General features: G+C 43.1%; 1 protein-coding gene across 3 annotated transcripts; it reads right to left on the minus strand.

The window, feature by feature from the left end:
* Nucleotides 1-949: 949 nt before the first annotated feature.
* cplane2 (ciliogenesis and planar polarity effector 2) lies at nt 950-4,524 on the minus strand. Of its 3 annotated transcripts, none has more exons than XM_036532188.1 (6): nt 4,485-4,524; nt 3,549-3,695; nt 3,057-3,209; nt 2,542-2,666; nt 2,000-2,136; nt 950-1,612 (listed from the first exon to the last, which is right to left on the minus strand). In XM_036532188.1, exons 2-6 carry the CDS (start codon nt 3,661-3,663, stop codon nt 1,378-1,380), a joined length of 765 nt encoding a protein of 254 aa, XP_036388081.1. In that variant the 5' UTR covers nt 3,664-3,695; nt 4,485-4,524; the 3' UTR covers nt 950-1,377. The 3 variants fall into 3 exon arrangements, with proteins under 3 accessions (XP_036388081.1, XP_036388080.1, XP_036388082.1); XM_036532187.1 differs by having other exon boundaries at nt 4,389-4,496; XM_036532189.1 differs by having other exon boundaries at nt 4,372-4,496.
* Between the last annotated feature and the right edge of the window lie 10,599 nt (nt 4,525-15,123).

Genomic DNA, 15,123 nt, shown 5'->3' on the forward strand with positions numbered 1-15,123 from the left:
AAGACAAGCGCACATGCATATTTTGGCCTCATACATGTAATAAATAGTGGTAAAACTACAGGAAAGACAAGAGAGGCACTGATTTATTAAGGTCTGTTCTCTGAGTTTCGCCTTTGTTCCAAATTAGCTCTGTTATTGCCTCGAATCCACAATCACAAAACTGCACACATATTAAGCTGGCCTAAAACCATCTAAGCACTGCAGTGACTCACTCATTTTGTGATGAATCTGAAGTCTCATTAGTTTACTCAATGTTATGCAATCTTTTGACCAAAGGTTGCAGTAAAGTCACATTCATAAATCATCCCATTTTAATATGTCTTGATTTTGTCCATCCCATTGACTTTCAAAGTCAAACCTTTTCAAGTCATCAGGTCTACACAAACTTTCACCCATTCTCTAATAAGAGTAGTACTGAAATATGCATCCAATGTAATAGCTTTTCCATCAATTTGTAGATATTAAAGTCTTCCAAGTGTTTTAGCAACCCTCAGACACAACTTTTCAAACATAAATCTTAGTTCAATGTTGTTTTCTACATTACTTTAATATCCATCCTACTGTTCCTGAGACTGTCCCCTGCCATCCCCACCCAAACACACACACATATATGCACATGCACACTCTCTCACACTCAAAGACCTTTTTTACCCGTTTAACATGACGGGAGACTTATTTCCAGGTTTTTGCATTATGGGGCTGGTTAGTTGGGCTGTGTTTAAGAGTTTGACCAGAGAAAGATGGTCTTCATTACATCATCTGTTCCATCATAGTCTTACTAAGCAGGACTCACCAGTCATGAAAACCAAACATCCATCAAATAGTAATTTTATTAATTACAAATACAACACCTGCAACATTGCATGCCTTTCTACCTGTGGTTAAAAAAAAGTTTTCCCACTGTGGTCACTCTCACATCACTTCCTGTTGAAGAGTTGGTCAAGTCACAGAAACACAGCCAAGATCCTGAATTTACATGAGACATAAGGAGTAACTGGAGCTTAACTGAAAGTTTAAAGTGTGCAAACAACTGCAGATCTGAGTGGTATAGCAAAAAAACAATTTGGAGGATGTACAAACACTATAAACTATTGCGAGCATTGCTGAGATTTTGTGCCTCAGTTTATTGTCACTGTATCTCACACTGAATACCACAGATAGACTAGATCTGAGTCAAAAAGAACGAGGACGTGATACCGAGAAAGTCCTCTAGGGGGCAGCCCTTGGCAGCTTTCAAACTGCTGTAAATATCAGGTCCAATATCCAGTGAAAGACAGGGCATTTTTCCAAAGATTGCACCCATACACACGTGGTTCAGTCCCACAGAAAGGTCCGCTTCACATCAGAGCTATGCCTGCAGCAAACACTGATCGGTGGTTAGGACCCGGCCTGACCCCCAGCCTCGGCACCCCCGGATGAGCCGGGCTGCCCTCCCGTGACCGCCATGCAGTCCTGGTGCCACAGCCGCTCCGCCAGGGAGTTGAGGAGGGGCGCCACCTCCCCGAGCCCGCCGAACACGTCGCCCCCGACGCGGAACACGGGCAGACCCCACACCTCCTGGAACTGTTTCACGTCCCGCTCCGTCACGTCCGCGTGCATGAAGAGGTCGAATCTGAAGGCCCAGATAAGGACAAACTTCGTAAAACCATTTAAGAGAGAGCGAATCTCAGTGTTCACTCATGTTAAAAGGCATGTTTCTCCTTCCCATGCCGTTTTATTTCACAAATCTATTTATTTTATCACATTTCTGCACAGGTGCCCACTGTTGTTTCATGTTAGCACTGCCACTTTACATTAACAGATTAAAGACTGTACCAGTAATTTCAACCTGTGCATCAACATCAACAAGTCATGTTAACACATTCCCCGATGGAATCAAACTGCTCTGGGATTGGTGAATGAGATATACATATTTTAACTAAACAGAGTGAAACAGTGCAGTGTCTCTGTGCTGAAACCAAAATGTGCACAATTCCTCTTGCAATATTTTTTAGGATACTTGGTGCCCACCACCAGCTTTACGATGTTGTCTGATGGTTCACAGCTTCGAGCAATTTGATTGGACAGGTCCTCAAAGGAGGCGCGATCTGTGAAGGAGAACAGGAAGAGAATGGCGTCCACCTGCTCTTTACAGGACTAAAAGGAAATCAAAAAGAAAAACAGACATGAATAAGAAACGCAAAGTACAAAATATTTAGGGACAGTGAACATGAACAATGATGGCTGCACAATAAAAGGTAAACTGTGAGGCAGAAATACAATTCTGAACTGATACCAAACCTCACACTTACTGCATTTTAAAATGAGTAAAGGTTTCTGGGAGTATTTTAATATCTTAATATTTCTGAGTTTTTAGATATTGTATAGTAAGCACTTCTTGCATTGTAGTCTGTCCTGGCTACAAGTGTCTGCTCATCGTGGTTATAATAGATTGTTGCAGATGAGTTACAGAACAATGATAATTTAGCATTAGGGCCATGGGGTGATCTGGGTGATGTCACTGTCTTGCAGCTTGTGTGTGTCTGCGCAGGAGTGGTGTACCGGGAGCAGGTGGTCGAATCTGCGCAGGGCGTTCTCTCCGCAGTCCCACAGCTGCAGGCGGAGGAACAGCACCCGACCGTTCTCCCTCAGCTTCACGGGCCAGAACACCACTGTGGTCTCAATCCCTGCGGAGCGACACGCTCAGCGTTACAGGCTGGGGCTCGCCAACCCAGACAACATTATAACTCAGTGCGGGAGTCATAACCAACCAAGTCATAACCATACCGAAACCATGTACAAGCATGGGCTGCCATAGCATTCAATCACATGAAAGCAAAGATGGGGGAACATGCAAACCGCTTTTGAGTTTATCCACATTATTGAATTTGGCCTCCATGAGCGTTCATCTAATGCTCACGACAAGCATTCAGCTAAAAAGGAACAGCACCAGGTGATTCCCAGCAGACAGAATGTTCCATGTGTCCGAAACCTTAGCTGGAAATGTCAAATGGTGCCAACAGCCCTTCCTTCCCCTTCACTGTACATACAGATGCTGTGGCATTACCTGTACTGACCTGTGGTCTCATAGTGCATGCTGGGAATGTCCAGGCCAGCAAGGCGGGCAGCGAGAGCAGTCTTTCCCACACCACTCTTCCCTGAGATGAAGACCTTGTACCGGACAGTGTCCACACTCAGGTTGGGTGGCAGGACGGGGGCTTCAAGTAGACCTAAAACAAAATCAGCACAGAATTCTAACAATAACACTACACTTAAACAACGGTAACGGCTACCATAACCAAAATCCATTACATGAACGCCTAATCTATATCAATCAAGCAGAGCTGTCTCATTAACACAATGACTCATTCTTGTATGACACTACACAGTACCAAAATGCAAGGCTGTCCTTTCATGCACAATACACATTCATATAAGGATTTGTACACATAACAGATAAGGAAGTGGGCATTGACACATATAGATTTAAAGATTGACAAAAGCAGGTGTGGAAAGATTGTTTCTCACGAAAGTGCAGCTAGTTCACGTCAGTTAGAAGCACGCCGTACCAAAACGCCTGCGTTGCTTCTTGTTTATAATGCGGCTCAAGAACTCCTTGCTGTCCGCTGACCGCTGCCAGTCCGTCAGTATGACTGACCCGGGCGGCGGTGGCTCCGTCATCATGACACACCCCTCAGACTTCAGGCTCTCTTGCACTTCAAGTTAAATACATAGTCAGGCGTTAACAGAACGCTTGGCAATTGACCTGTATTTAGTAACACAGCTCAACGGGAAAACATTTACTACTGTATTACTGTTCCCATCAGTAGCTAAACCGATGCAGTATTACTGGTATTACGCAATATGCAATTAATGTTGCATTTGAAAAACTGTATTAGCTAGATAGCTAAGTTACTGTAAATCAGACTACCCTTGTAACACCCCTCTAAAGTAATCAACGCTGGCTAACTGGCTAACTAAAAACCATGGACATCACATTCTAGACAGCTGGCTACTTTAATCGCAGTATTTAAAGTACCTTGTTAGCCTTCTATAAAAATTAACAACTTAACTGGTTAATGCTGACACTAAAGTGCTGAAAAATTAAACGACACTGAACTGGAAACAAATTATGACTGTGATAGCTAGTTTCTTTATAATAAGCTTGCTAACAATCAAGGAATTGGTATTTGAAATGACACGAAGTTAGCTAACCGAGTGGACAAATTGTAGATAACATGTGAGACAAAGAACTGCAGCGATTTATCTGGATAATGTCAGATAGCGAGCTAAATAGTATCTTCCAAGTTTAATCCAACTATTTAGCCTGATGGCTAGTTGGCCACGTAAAGTAGTTTAAAAACTGTAGCTAGCTAGTTAACGAATACTCACATTAAGAGGCCATTTACCTTAAATTTCAGTTGCAAAATCTAGCATGTACATGTTTCTTGATGCCAGACACTGGGAGATAATTTCAGCAAGCTGACAAGACTTTTTCCACTCACCATCAAGCTGAAAGGGGCTAGTTTGTTTACCCTGATGACTTCATCAACACGCGTCTGTTTGCGGCGAGCAGTCGCACTCGTCTACTCTACTGTTGCTATGGCAATGCTCGTTGGCGTTACTCGCTATCAGTGCCTGTCGGAAATTGACAATTGATGTGCTCATTGATGGTGTTCCAGCTGCTGCTTTTAATTTAGTATAACGAATAGTGCTTGAACCGGTATTTGTGATTGTTTTCTTATTGAAACCCCAAAACTAGATTTAGCTAGCGACTTGTTTCTAAGTTCCGTAAGCAACCAGGAATTTAATGTGAAATAATATTATGGACTTTCATGTGGCATCGTAATCATTACATTTATTCATTTGGCAGACGCTTTTATCCAAGCAACTTACAAACGAGGAACAATACAACTAATTTATATATATAATGTTAAAAGCATCATGTTCCCAGACCTCTTTTCCGTTCTGCTAAATTCCACTCACTGGAAAGAAAACATTTTTCGAATATTACGACCATTTTGGGGGGGAAGAGACAGTAGATGTGGCAATCATCTTAGACTTTTTATTTACCATTTAGTGACTACATACATAAAATAGCATCATTTATCTTATACATTGACTATAGGGTGACTAATTAAAATAGGAGTGGGTCCACATGGAACGCGCTCCATATCTTCCAGTTTAGGGGTAGGTTTATTATTCTCCAGGAAGTCTGAAACACACAAAACAGAAACCAACCAGGTAAATTGTTCATTTTACTGCAAGGCTGCAATGACATGTTGAATTTTCATTTATTCAGTTGTCCAGACTTGTATCCACAGCCTTCTGGGTGAGGTTGTAATAAAATAAACAAGCAAGTGGTACAAAGAAAGCCTGGAATAAATGGTACAAACAAACAGTCCAACTCTCTTAGGAAAAGAGTTGATGGGCTAGCAGAAATGGTGATGTTTACGTAAAACCATGTCTCATGTTGAATACTGCATAGCTAATACCATCCTCCCCAAGGCATTAGCACTTCAAAGCATTGGCTAATAGAATTAATCGGGAAAACATTGATGCTCCTTTTAGCATACATGTGCACAGTAATGACAGAAGCAAAAATTTCTCTCAGCCATTGGACTGTTGTTCAAAAACGTCAGAAATTTTCTTTGAAAAGTAAAAGAGTAATAATAATGGCTGTTTAGCAACTATGCCATACTATATGTAACAATGATCTATTTCAAGACCTTCTCCAGGGCTGCACATAAAACATTAACACCGTTAAAGACTGTTTCAACTGCTGAAATGAGTATGACACTACATACAGGCAGTTAAATCTAAATAACCATCAATTTATGAACTAGTAGTGTTAACATTTCTGATACTATATGATTTAAAGCTGTTTTACATTATTTAATATTGTTCTCATCAACAACTGTCCTGCAGTGCTTCAGTTACACTTGTATTTCAGGTAGCTGAAATACAATGTGACTGAACTGAACTCAGGTAGCTGTATCTGGTTAAAGCTGTTGCTAGTTTATGAGTTGTTAATCATGGGCCATAATGCCTCAGCTAGAATACGTCCCCCCCCCCCCCTTTGCAGGGTTTGAGCCAAGACAGACAGAGCCCCTGAGTATTTTTTTTACGAACCCCTGTGTTTTCATGTATTGTACCTGTCATTGGTCTTGTGTGTTCATCCCATCCATCTGTGAAGACAGGGCCTTTGTCCACGTCTCTGTGTTAAAACTGCATACACACATGCACACAAACCCCTCAGTAGCAGGAAGCACAGTTTGGTGACAAAATCCCCCTGATTACTAATTTGCATATGTAAAAGTCAATTCATTATGCAATGTACTCAAAGTAGTAACCAAATAAAAAAATTACCAACTGCAAAGATAAACAGAATGAAGCTCTCGGTTGATGTTCCCAACAAAATAAAATTTAAATAAAGGAACTGCCTGTCAGAATTGACTTAAAAATACCCATGGAAAAAACGTCTGCGCGACCTCTAGGTGCTTTCAAATCAACAGAACTGGAAAAGCACCGGGCCGGTACCTGGTGTCTGCAGCGAGGATGAGAGCGGTGGGGGCACCAGCGTGGTTCTGAGAGAGGCGCAGCAGGAACGATTCAGGTGGCAGACCTAGGGCTTCAGTATTCAGCTGTCCCACCTGGACATGAGTGGGAAATGTGGCATAGTCCACCACGCTGAAGCGTCCCGCCCTGTTGGGGGGTGTCAGATGGGATGACTGAGGAAGATGTGGATTGACCCGGCATGTCCCAAACACATGTGCATTAGTAGTCAAATTGGGGAATCTCATTTTTGATATAAAACATCGGAGCTATGCAGACTCTCAGTTCTTCCAAAAATCAAGACTTCAAGTCAAGAGCCTTCCTTCTGCAGGAGCCCTATAATTCAGAACACATCATTGGCATTACCTGTATAAAAATGATTACTGCTCATTTAAAAAATGTCAGTTTGCTTTGCAGAGCCTTACTTGGTACCAGACTGCCAGAAGCATATACCATTAGTGTATAGTTCATACTGTATACCCTAAAAGGTTTGACAATAATCTTACATTTTGTGAGCCCCACAAGACAGATTCTCCTTTTGGGAAACAAGATACTTTAAATTGTCACACATATGAAGGAATACAACACCACCTTCAAATGTGTTCATTAGCATATAAATTAGACTGAGGTACCATGTATGTGTGCGATTCATCTCAAATGTTACTTCATTTTAGAGCATTTTAGAGTTCTTTAAAGGTTCTTACTCCCTGAGAGACAGCAGGAGGAGGTCATTGAAAAGGTGCAGGTAGATGTTCCTGAATGAGACCACAGATCCTCCACTGGGATCCCCTTCTACAAGCACTTGTCGCAGTGTACCCTCATGCAACAGAGAGCGCCCACTGCTGATCAGGGGGATGGACTGCAAGACAAAACAGGAGGGTTAAGGAAGACAAACCATTTGGAGGCAAGTGGACCAAAATGTCGATACAGACAGCAAATGGATTCATTTTTTAAAGACATCTCAGCATACATTTGTTTGGGAGAGGAAGTGAAGGTGAAGTGAGACACACCTTGACACTGCCAAAATCGACTAGCTTACGCAGGTGAACCAGTTCCTCTGTCTGCTTCATGCGCTGGACACCGTTATCACACTCAGTCACGATCTGGACCGGACAAAACAAGAGTTTTTGGTAAAAAAGGACATGCACACAAACGTAGCGCATGTATTTCAGATCACCTCCCAGTGGCTGAAAGCACAGATGATTTGTTTTAGGCTTGGACCCCTTTGTATAACAGTGCCTATGATGTCTGCCAACGAGTTCATATGTTACCTGGTGAATAGCGGTTATGGCTTCTTTCAGAGAAACAACAGGCTGCGAGTCTGGTGGAGTCAGCTTCAGGATGTTCTGAAACAGCGAATTCCCATCATGCATCACAACCAAAGGAAGGAAGAAAAGTTGCCTCGCATATGCGAGTGTCCTGAACACTTTTGCCACTGCAGTTCGAGTCCACTGTGTCTGCATGCGTCCCACACCGCCCCTGCAGTATTACCGCCTCACCTCCAGAATGATTCTCAGCCGTGTGATTCGCTGAAAGGGCAGCACCAGGAAGGACTTGAGGTTCTGCCTCTGGCACACCGGCGACCCCTCTAGTTTCCTCAGGACCTTGACGAAGTCTCTGTTTTCCTGCCTGTGAGTGGGAGAGGATGGGAAAGTAGTGCTGCTTGAGCCATTAGTTCAGAACAGCAACTCGCTCGAACACGAGACGGAGAGAGAGGCTGGAGAAAGCGGACGGACAGCAGACGTTCGATGAGCGCCTCCTGGTACATCATGTTGGTGATGTAGGGCACGTAGGCGCGGCGCAGAGCAGCCCGGTGTCGAAGCACGAGGTCGCCGACGTGTGGCATCACTACGCTCTCCTCAAAGCGAGACTCCAGGCACAGCAGGAACCTGCAAATGTAGGAGTGAGCGCTCATCGTCAGTCAACCGTGCTCGCAATACAAACAGAGCAACTGAGAAAGGCAGAAAAAAAAAGTACTGAATGTCCTTTAACAGAATACTTAAATACAGCATAATTGCTACTCAAAACATCTAGTTCAAAAAATGTTACATCATTCAAACTAAGATCCCCCCCCTCTGTCCACTTGGCAGATTTTATTACATGTTATCTAGTCATACTGCTACATATTTACTGCAGGCACTTTGGGCAGAGTACCTTTCCCAAAGGTACATGGTCAAACATTTAAAGGCACAATACGCATAAATACACCCTGATTCACATGTAAGTGACCTTTATTCACAGCTTATCTACTAAAGCTTTTTTTGGGAAAATAAACTTGTACAGTACTTTAGAGCCAGGAAAAGGGACAGCTCTTGTTCTGTTCCAAATGTAGCGTCTCATGCTGCCCACCACTTTGATGTTACCTGATATGCATGCTCAAACAGCAGTGCCTGCTTGGCAAGTCAAAGAAACAATTGTTTTAAAATATTTTGCTGTATTAGTATTATCAATGTGCATGAAAATTGCATTGCTATTCTAGCAAAATTTCAGCACCAAAAACCACTCATTGCGGTGGTCCTATAGAAGCCAGTCACATAACACAGGCAACACATTCCTGCACTTTGACCCTTTTGCTCTGTCCCCTTTCAGGGACATTTGCCATTCCCAGCTGAGCCAAGGTCACCCAGTCATACCGCTCACTGACGCTCTTGACCTCTGCGAGGTTGGAGAAGAGGATGTGGTGCTCCATTTTGGGCAGGGTCAGTTGCAGCTCCTCTGACCCCAGGAAGTGATTCACGGCCAACATCAGGCTCTTCAAGTAGGAGGCCTCTGACCCAATCAACTCGAACATGGCCTGGAGTGCAAAGTGCAGGGAGAAGCTCTGTAGCAGTAGTTTGCTTGACTGCACTTGTCCAAAAGAGATTGAGAAACTAGTCCTGTTAGGCATGTTGCACCCCGGTATTGGATCTGGGATTAACTGTGTTTCATGTTTTGACATTCCAAACCTTTAATTTTTATAAGGCATGAGGGAAAGATACAAGTGCTCTTGTAAAAAAACGCAGGACAAGCAGAATAATTTGGACAAAAAATTAGAAGGCAAAGCCCTCAGTGGCCTACAAATGAATGGTAATATATGAAATCACACAAAGAAACATTAAACTTCAGGGGTGTGTTTGAGTTGAACCACGCCTGCTGCCCCACCTCCTGCAGGCGTTTCTCCTTGGGGGTGAGCGTGTCCAGCAGGCCGCTCTCTCGAACTTCGGGCAGGTCCTGCCACAGGGAGTAGGGTCTGTCCTTGAGGGAGCGTGCTCGGTGGGGCTGGCCCTCTCGGGCGGGGCAGGACAGCGACAGGAGGCCTGGGAGGTTCAGGCCGGTGACCATGTCGGCCACGGCCGTGCTCTGTCGCCTGCGCAGGTCCGCCCTCATGCACTGTAGCCAGTAGTCCTGGTACAGGGGCACTGGATGGGGAGGAGAGAGGGAGGTGCAGAGTGGAACACAGCAGACAAGTAGCATTGAAAACCACGAAACACGACCGAGGGAAGAAACCATGACAATAAAACAGAAGAACACAAAAAATACTCACAAATATGAATGTACTTCGATTTGGTTATTTTGAATGCTTCCTCTGCACCCTCCTCTTCTGCTTCATTCTCACCACTTATAAAAAAAAAAAAAAATAAAAAATAAAAAAAAAAGAGACGTTCAGACATTCCTTCCTAACCAAACTTTTCCATTTGGTTCTTGACCTCAACTGTGTATTCTGAGGGGCATCTTACCTCTGCTCTCCCTGGTTCTCTTCATGGAGTATGATTTGGGGAGGAGGTACAGCGCTCGCCTGTGCATTGTCGGGCTGCCCCTCATCCCAGCCAGAAGAGAAGGGCCGGGGCACAGGCGAGAGGACGCCTGGTCCCTCGCCCCACGTCTTCCGGGAGGCCACAGACCTCAGGGCTGCAGCTATACCTCCGGCTGGGCTGCAGAGGGCCTCTGGGAAGATGTGAGCAATAGGGGCAGAAAGAAGTACAGAAAAAGAGAAGTAGTCAAGGCTCAAAACTGCAGATTTGCACACAGACATGCCGCTACTACCACCACTACAACCACCAGTAGATTCTGACTACCCATGAGGTCCTCGCTGCCCTCTTTGGCCTCTCCCTCAGTGGGCGCCTGCAGTCCAGACACTTCCGGGTCATCCAGCCCCTCCGAGGAGCCGGGTGGAAGCACTTCCTCTCCCTCAGTGTGGTTGGTGAGGTCTAGATGACCACTGTCACCGGATGTGTTGCCCTCGCCGTCGCTGTCTCCCCTCTGCTCCAGAGGGCTTCCAACAGAGGGCTGTTTTGTTGCCCCCTGCTGGCTGCTGCTGGAACTGTGACGTCGCATGGCTCCATGTCTCTTCAGGGTTATAGGGGCTGTGTGAGGCCTGGAGAAGACTTCCATCGCTATAGTGTACACAGACCAATTGGAGCCATTTGAAATATTGACAATGGTAAACAGATACAAATTCAGATATAGATAATGTGTCCTCAGCAGACAAAACAATCTCATACTTTAGCAAGAATTATTTTCAAATGCCGTACAGCTGTCATGTGTGAGATTTAAAATCGTGACAAAGGACACAGTAATCCATTCTATCAACAATCATATATTCAACACCCAATTCGGCTCCCCTATAATTAATTTTAGCCCTCATTTAGTCTACCTTTATAAATGCACAGTGGGTATCATAGTTTGGCCATGCTAAGGTGTGCATGCGCATTTTATATTTGCATTTCTGTGTGCTGATTTCTTTGATACTACGCGTTTTGTTGCATTTTTTTAACGCCACATTTTAGGAGGGATCGCGTAATAAACTAGGTTAATTTCCTCAAAAACGTTTATTAGTTTGCGTGACAGTGGTCTTCAGCTTACCTGGTGCTATCAGCCTGTCGAGGGTAAGGAATCGCTGCAGTGAGTTTGGTCTGCAGTATCCACGTGATATCCTTTTAGTATTTTCACGTGTTGGATGGCGAAAGACCGGTGTTAAATGAATGTAAAAGCAAGTTTGGCATTAGGCAAATGCATCAAACGCTTATATCAATTTGGGTTTTTTTTTTTTTTTGTTATTGTTATTTTATCTAGCTCATAGCCAATAAAGGTCTGTATTACACTTTAAATACATTAAGATAGAAATTAATAAAAATTTTCGTTTTAAAATGCCAACCCCAAAGGCTATTAAGTCTGACAGCTGGTGTTAACAGGTGTTGTTGCTTACTTTGATTTAATCTTAGAGGAAGTTGAAAGCAACAATATGCCACCCTCTATTCGTCTTAAGATGTTTAAAGCGCCTGTAGGTCCCGGAAATAATAAATTATTAAAACCTGTAGGAACAGCATGAGGAAAAGACGACTGTCATGACCGAATAAAGGCGAAAACTGGGACCGTTTAACTGACTGCGTGTGAAGACTGATTTTTCTGGACTCACAGAGGTATCCTTCGATGTGCAATCGAACAAAATCCTGAAATTCCATTATGCGTGTAGGCCTATTCCCATAAAAGCTAACTTCGCAGTCGATTACATTATGTCATGTTTGCTTCACCTAAAGTTGCTATGGCTGTGCTCAAGGCTTGTATACCATGCAAATGAGGCTAAATTTTAGACCACGTTATATCTAAATCTGTTGAATGAATATGTTGTCAAGATTCAAGGACGTTTAGGTCTTTTGCGAGACCCAATCTGAGGACATAAACGAAAACACCCTTGAATAAGCTTTTTGGACAAAGAGACGACTAAAAGTACCCCAATGGATGACAGACATAGCCAATGGATGAAATTGATTGTGCAGAAACGATACAAATATAGCCTTAATTGTATAATTAAATGAACTGACGTGGAAAACAAATGTGAAACACTTAGGGTATACATAAGTGCTCAATTCATTATGGTTGCACAAAGAAAATAATTTAAGATTCATATCTTTCAAGCGCTCCAATCTTCTCTGGCTCTTCTTTGGTGTTTATAGCGCCATCGGGTGGACATATCCGTACATAGTTTAAGAGAATGTGCACATACAGTATAGTTCGTGTGTGGAGTATATGCGCATATGTGTATGGTCCATACCATTCCTTGTGGTATAATACTTAGCGCCCTGTTAGCTTTTCAACATGTAACCTAGACCTGTGACAACCAGATACCTTCCCCTGGAACAAAAAATGCCAAAGTAATTAACAAATATGTGATTAATATATCTTTATTTGTATGTTGCCCTTAATACAATCCCATATTTATATATGTACACACATAATTGTCATGTTAACAATATAAAAGCACCGTTATAACATGCACGTTGAGAGGTGTAGTCAAAATTGTATTAGAATATTACAGATTCATCTCATTAGGTGCCTTCATTAATCTCAATTCCTGAGACCTGAGTACCAATAATTAAAAAAAGTGTTAAAAGACTAAATAAATATGGACTAAGGCAGAGGAACCCCATAGAGAATGAGGAACATAGATTATCTTGCTTTGGGTGGAGAAGAGGTGGAGACAACTGAGGAAATCTATCAACGGTAGTGGAATTTTGTTTTTTTTTTTTTGTTTGTTTTGTGTTTCCTGTTAATGTAGTGTTGGAAAGGATTCTGAAGGCAGTTTTAAGTCTACAGCTGTCACACCAGACACTAAGCGGCACCTTCTCATGTCCCTCGAGGAGGACGCGGCCTCTGGATTGGCTGCTGAGGACCCGCTGATACATTTCTGCATTGCTTTCAGAGGCGTTTCCTGCCCTGCACCGTTGCAATCTTGCATTTTACTTTTCGCCCTGCGCCTTGCTTGCAGGACTGTTGCTTTGGTGAACCATGTTCTGGCTGTCTGAACAAGTTACAATTGATAAAACATTCAAGAAAGGCCATAGTACTGACAGTGGATAACACTGTTTAAGATGAGAGGTACATCAGTGTTGAACCGTTTGAATCAAGCTCCCCAATGTTTTTCTGAGTGATGCTGGGATGTGGAAAGGGGGGAAAAAAATTATGAACACGTTGAAAAGTAAATGTAATACGAATGAACGCCCGTGCAGACTTGACATAACGTAATACTATTCAGTTCTCAGTGCAACTAACATAGGGCCAGAACTATTACACCATGGATCCACTCTGGTCTTAAAATAGTAGTGAAAGAAAAGCAAACAGTTCCACAAACACGTTGTAGTGTAAGCTTGCTTGAAGCTTGCGGCAAACTGCCTAAAAGACCTACAAAGATGTAGCAAGAACTGTGTACGGAACATGGAAACTGTTACCCTTTGATACCTGCATATTACTAAGAATGTAAAACCAAAGGTCCACTGTTAACCATCTAATCTTTTCCTCATTCAGTGCACGGATGACTGATCCTAGCCCTACTTTAGTGGCCACCAGTACTCTCAAGCACACACAACTTCAGCCCACTGTCACCAGCTAAACCCCTACCAGCAGCAGAGTGCCTTTTAATGCCTTATTGCCAGTCATCCGGGTTGTGTAACAGAAGAGATCTTGGAAGTGTGCTTGTAACCACAAGTATGCAGATTTGACTCTTGGAAGAGGATGATGCTATTGATTCCCCGTAATTAAGGGAACAACTTAATTTCCTCAGCGAATAAATGGCTGCATAAATAAATACAACATAAAATACAAGGTATGTCACGTTGCCCCAAATAAGGGCATCCACTAGTGTCAAGGTCCTGTATGTCTTACTGAAAAAAGAGGCAGTTTTTGTTAACATATATGACCTGCTTGGGTGAACTGTCACAGCTTAATTCCCAGACATCAGACTGTGAGAAATAACATGAATCTAACTATTACACTAAACTTGAGCCAGAATGACACTTGGTATATTGCATGCCTCCTCCACCCTTAACAATAGCAGCTCCACCATTTTCCTCTTCTAAAAGGCATCATTTTCACCATGTTTCATCAAAATCCACCAAACCATTTGAACATACACTACCCAAGGATGAGGCTGGTCATACAACCTCCACACTGTCAGCCCCCAGTAAATGGGAGACTGAACTAAAATCCCTTTCATATGCCCATGAACATACATACACGCACACACACATACACACACCTGTAACACTTCATGGTTATTGTATACAATTGTAATAGTGCTACATGTGCGTGGATAGTTAAATTAAAAAATGTAAAATAAAAGGTTAAAGAGCAGAAAATGCTCTGGCCCGTGCATGCACGCAACAAACATAAATTAGTAGAATGCTCAAACATGCTGAAATAATAAAATAATTAAATAAAAAACAAAGACATTGTGCAATAAAAACTGAAGTCCTAAAGTAACCGTCTTCGCCGTTTGTTCAGCGGTGTCCTGGTTGTTTAATGCACTGTTTTGTATGTTCGCCAACAGACTTCGGCACTGATCTCAGGTCAGCTCCTCTTCAGTCTTGCTCTCACGTCTTGACAACACCGACAAAAAACACTGAGGTAAAAAACAATGGAGTCATTTTTACTCACGGTGCAAAGATGAGGCCTCTGTATTCCTGAGAAAGGCTCTCTGCACTGAGAGGACTGAGGAGACCCCAGTCAGCACGGACAGAAGGCCTCCACACTGAGCCAACGCTGAGCGTATGAACATGAACACTGAGGGACGGACCTTTAGTGCAGCATGGTTTTCCAATGGGAAACCAGCGGAGT

The sequence above is a fragment of the Megalops cyprinoides genome, chromosome 6, assembly GCF_013368585.1.
Source record: "Megalops cyprinoides isolate fMegCyp1 chromosome 6, fMegCyp1.pri, whole genome shotgun sequence".
NCBI lineage: Eukaryota > Metazoa > Chordata > Actinopteri > Elopiformes > Megalopidae > Megalops > Megalops cyprinoides.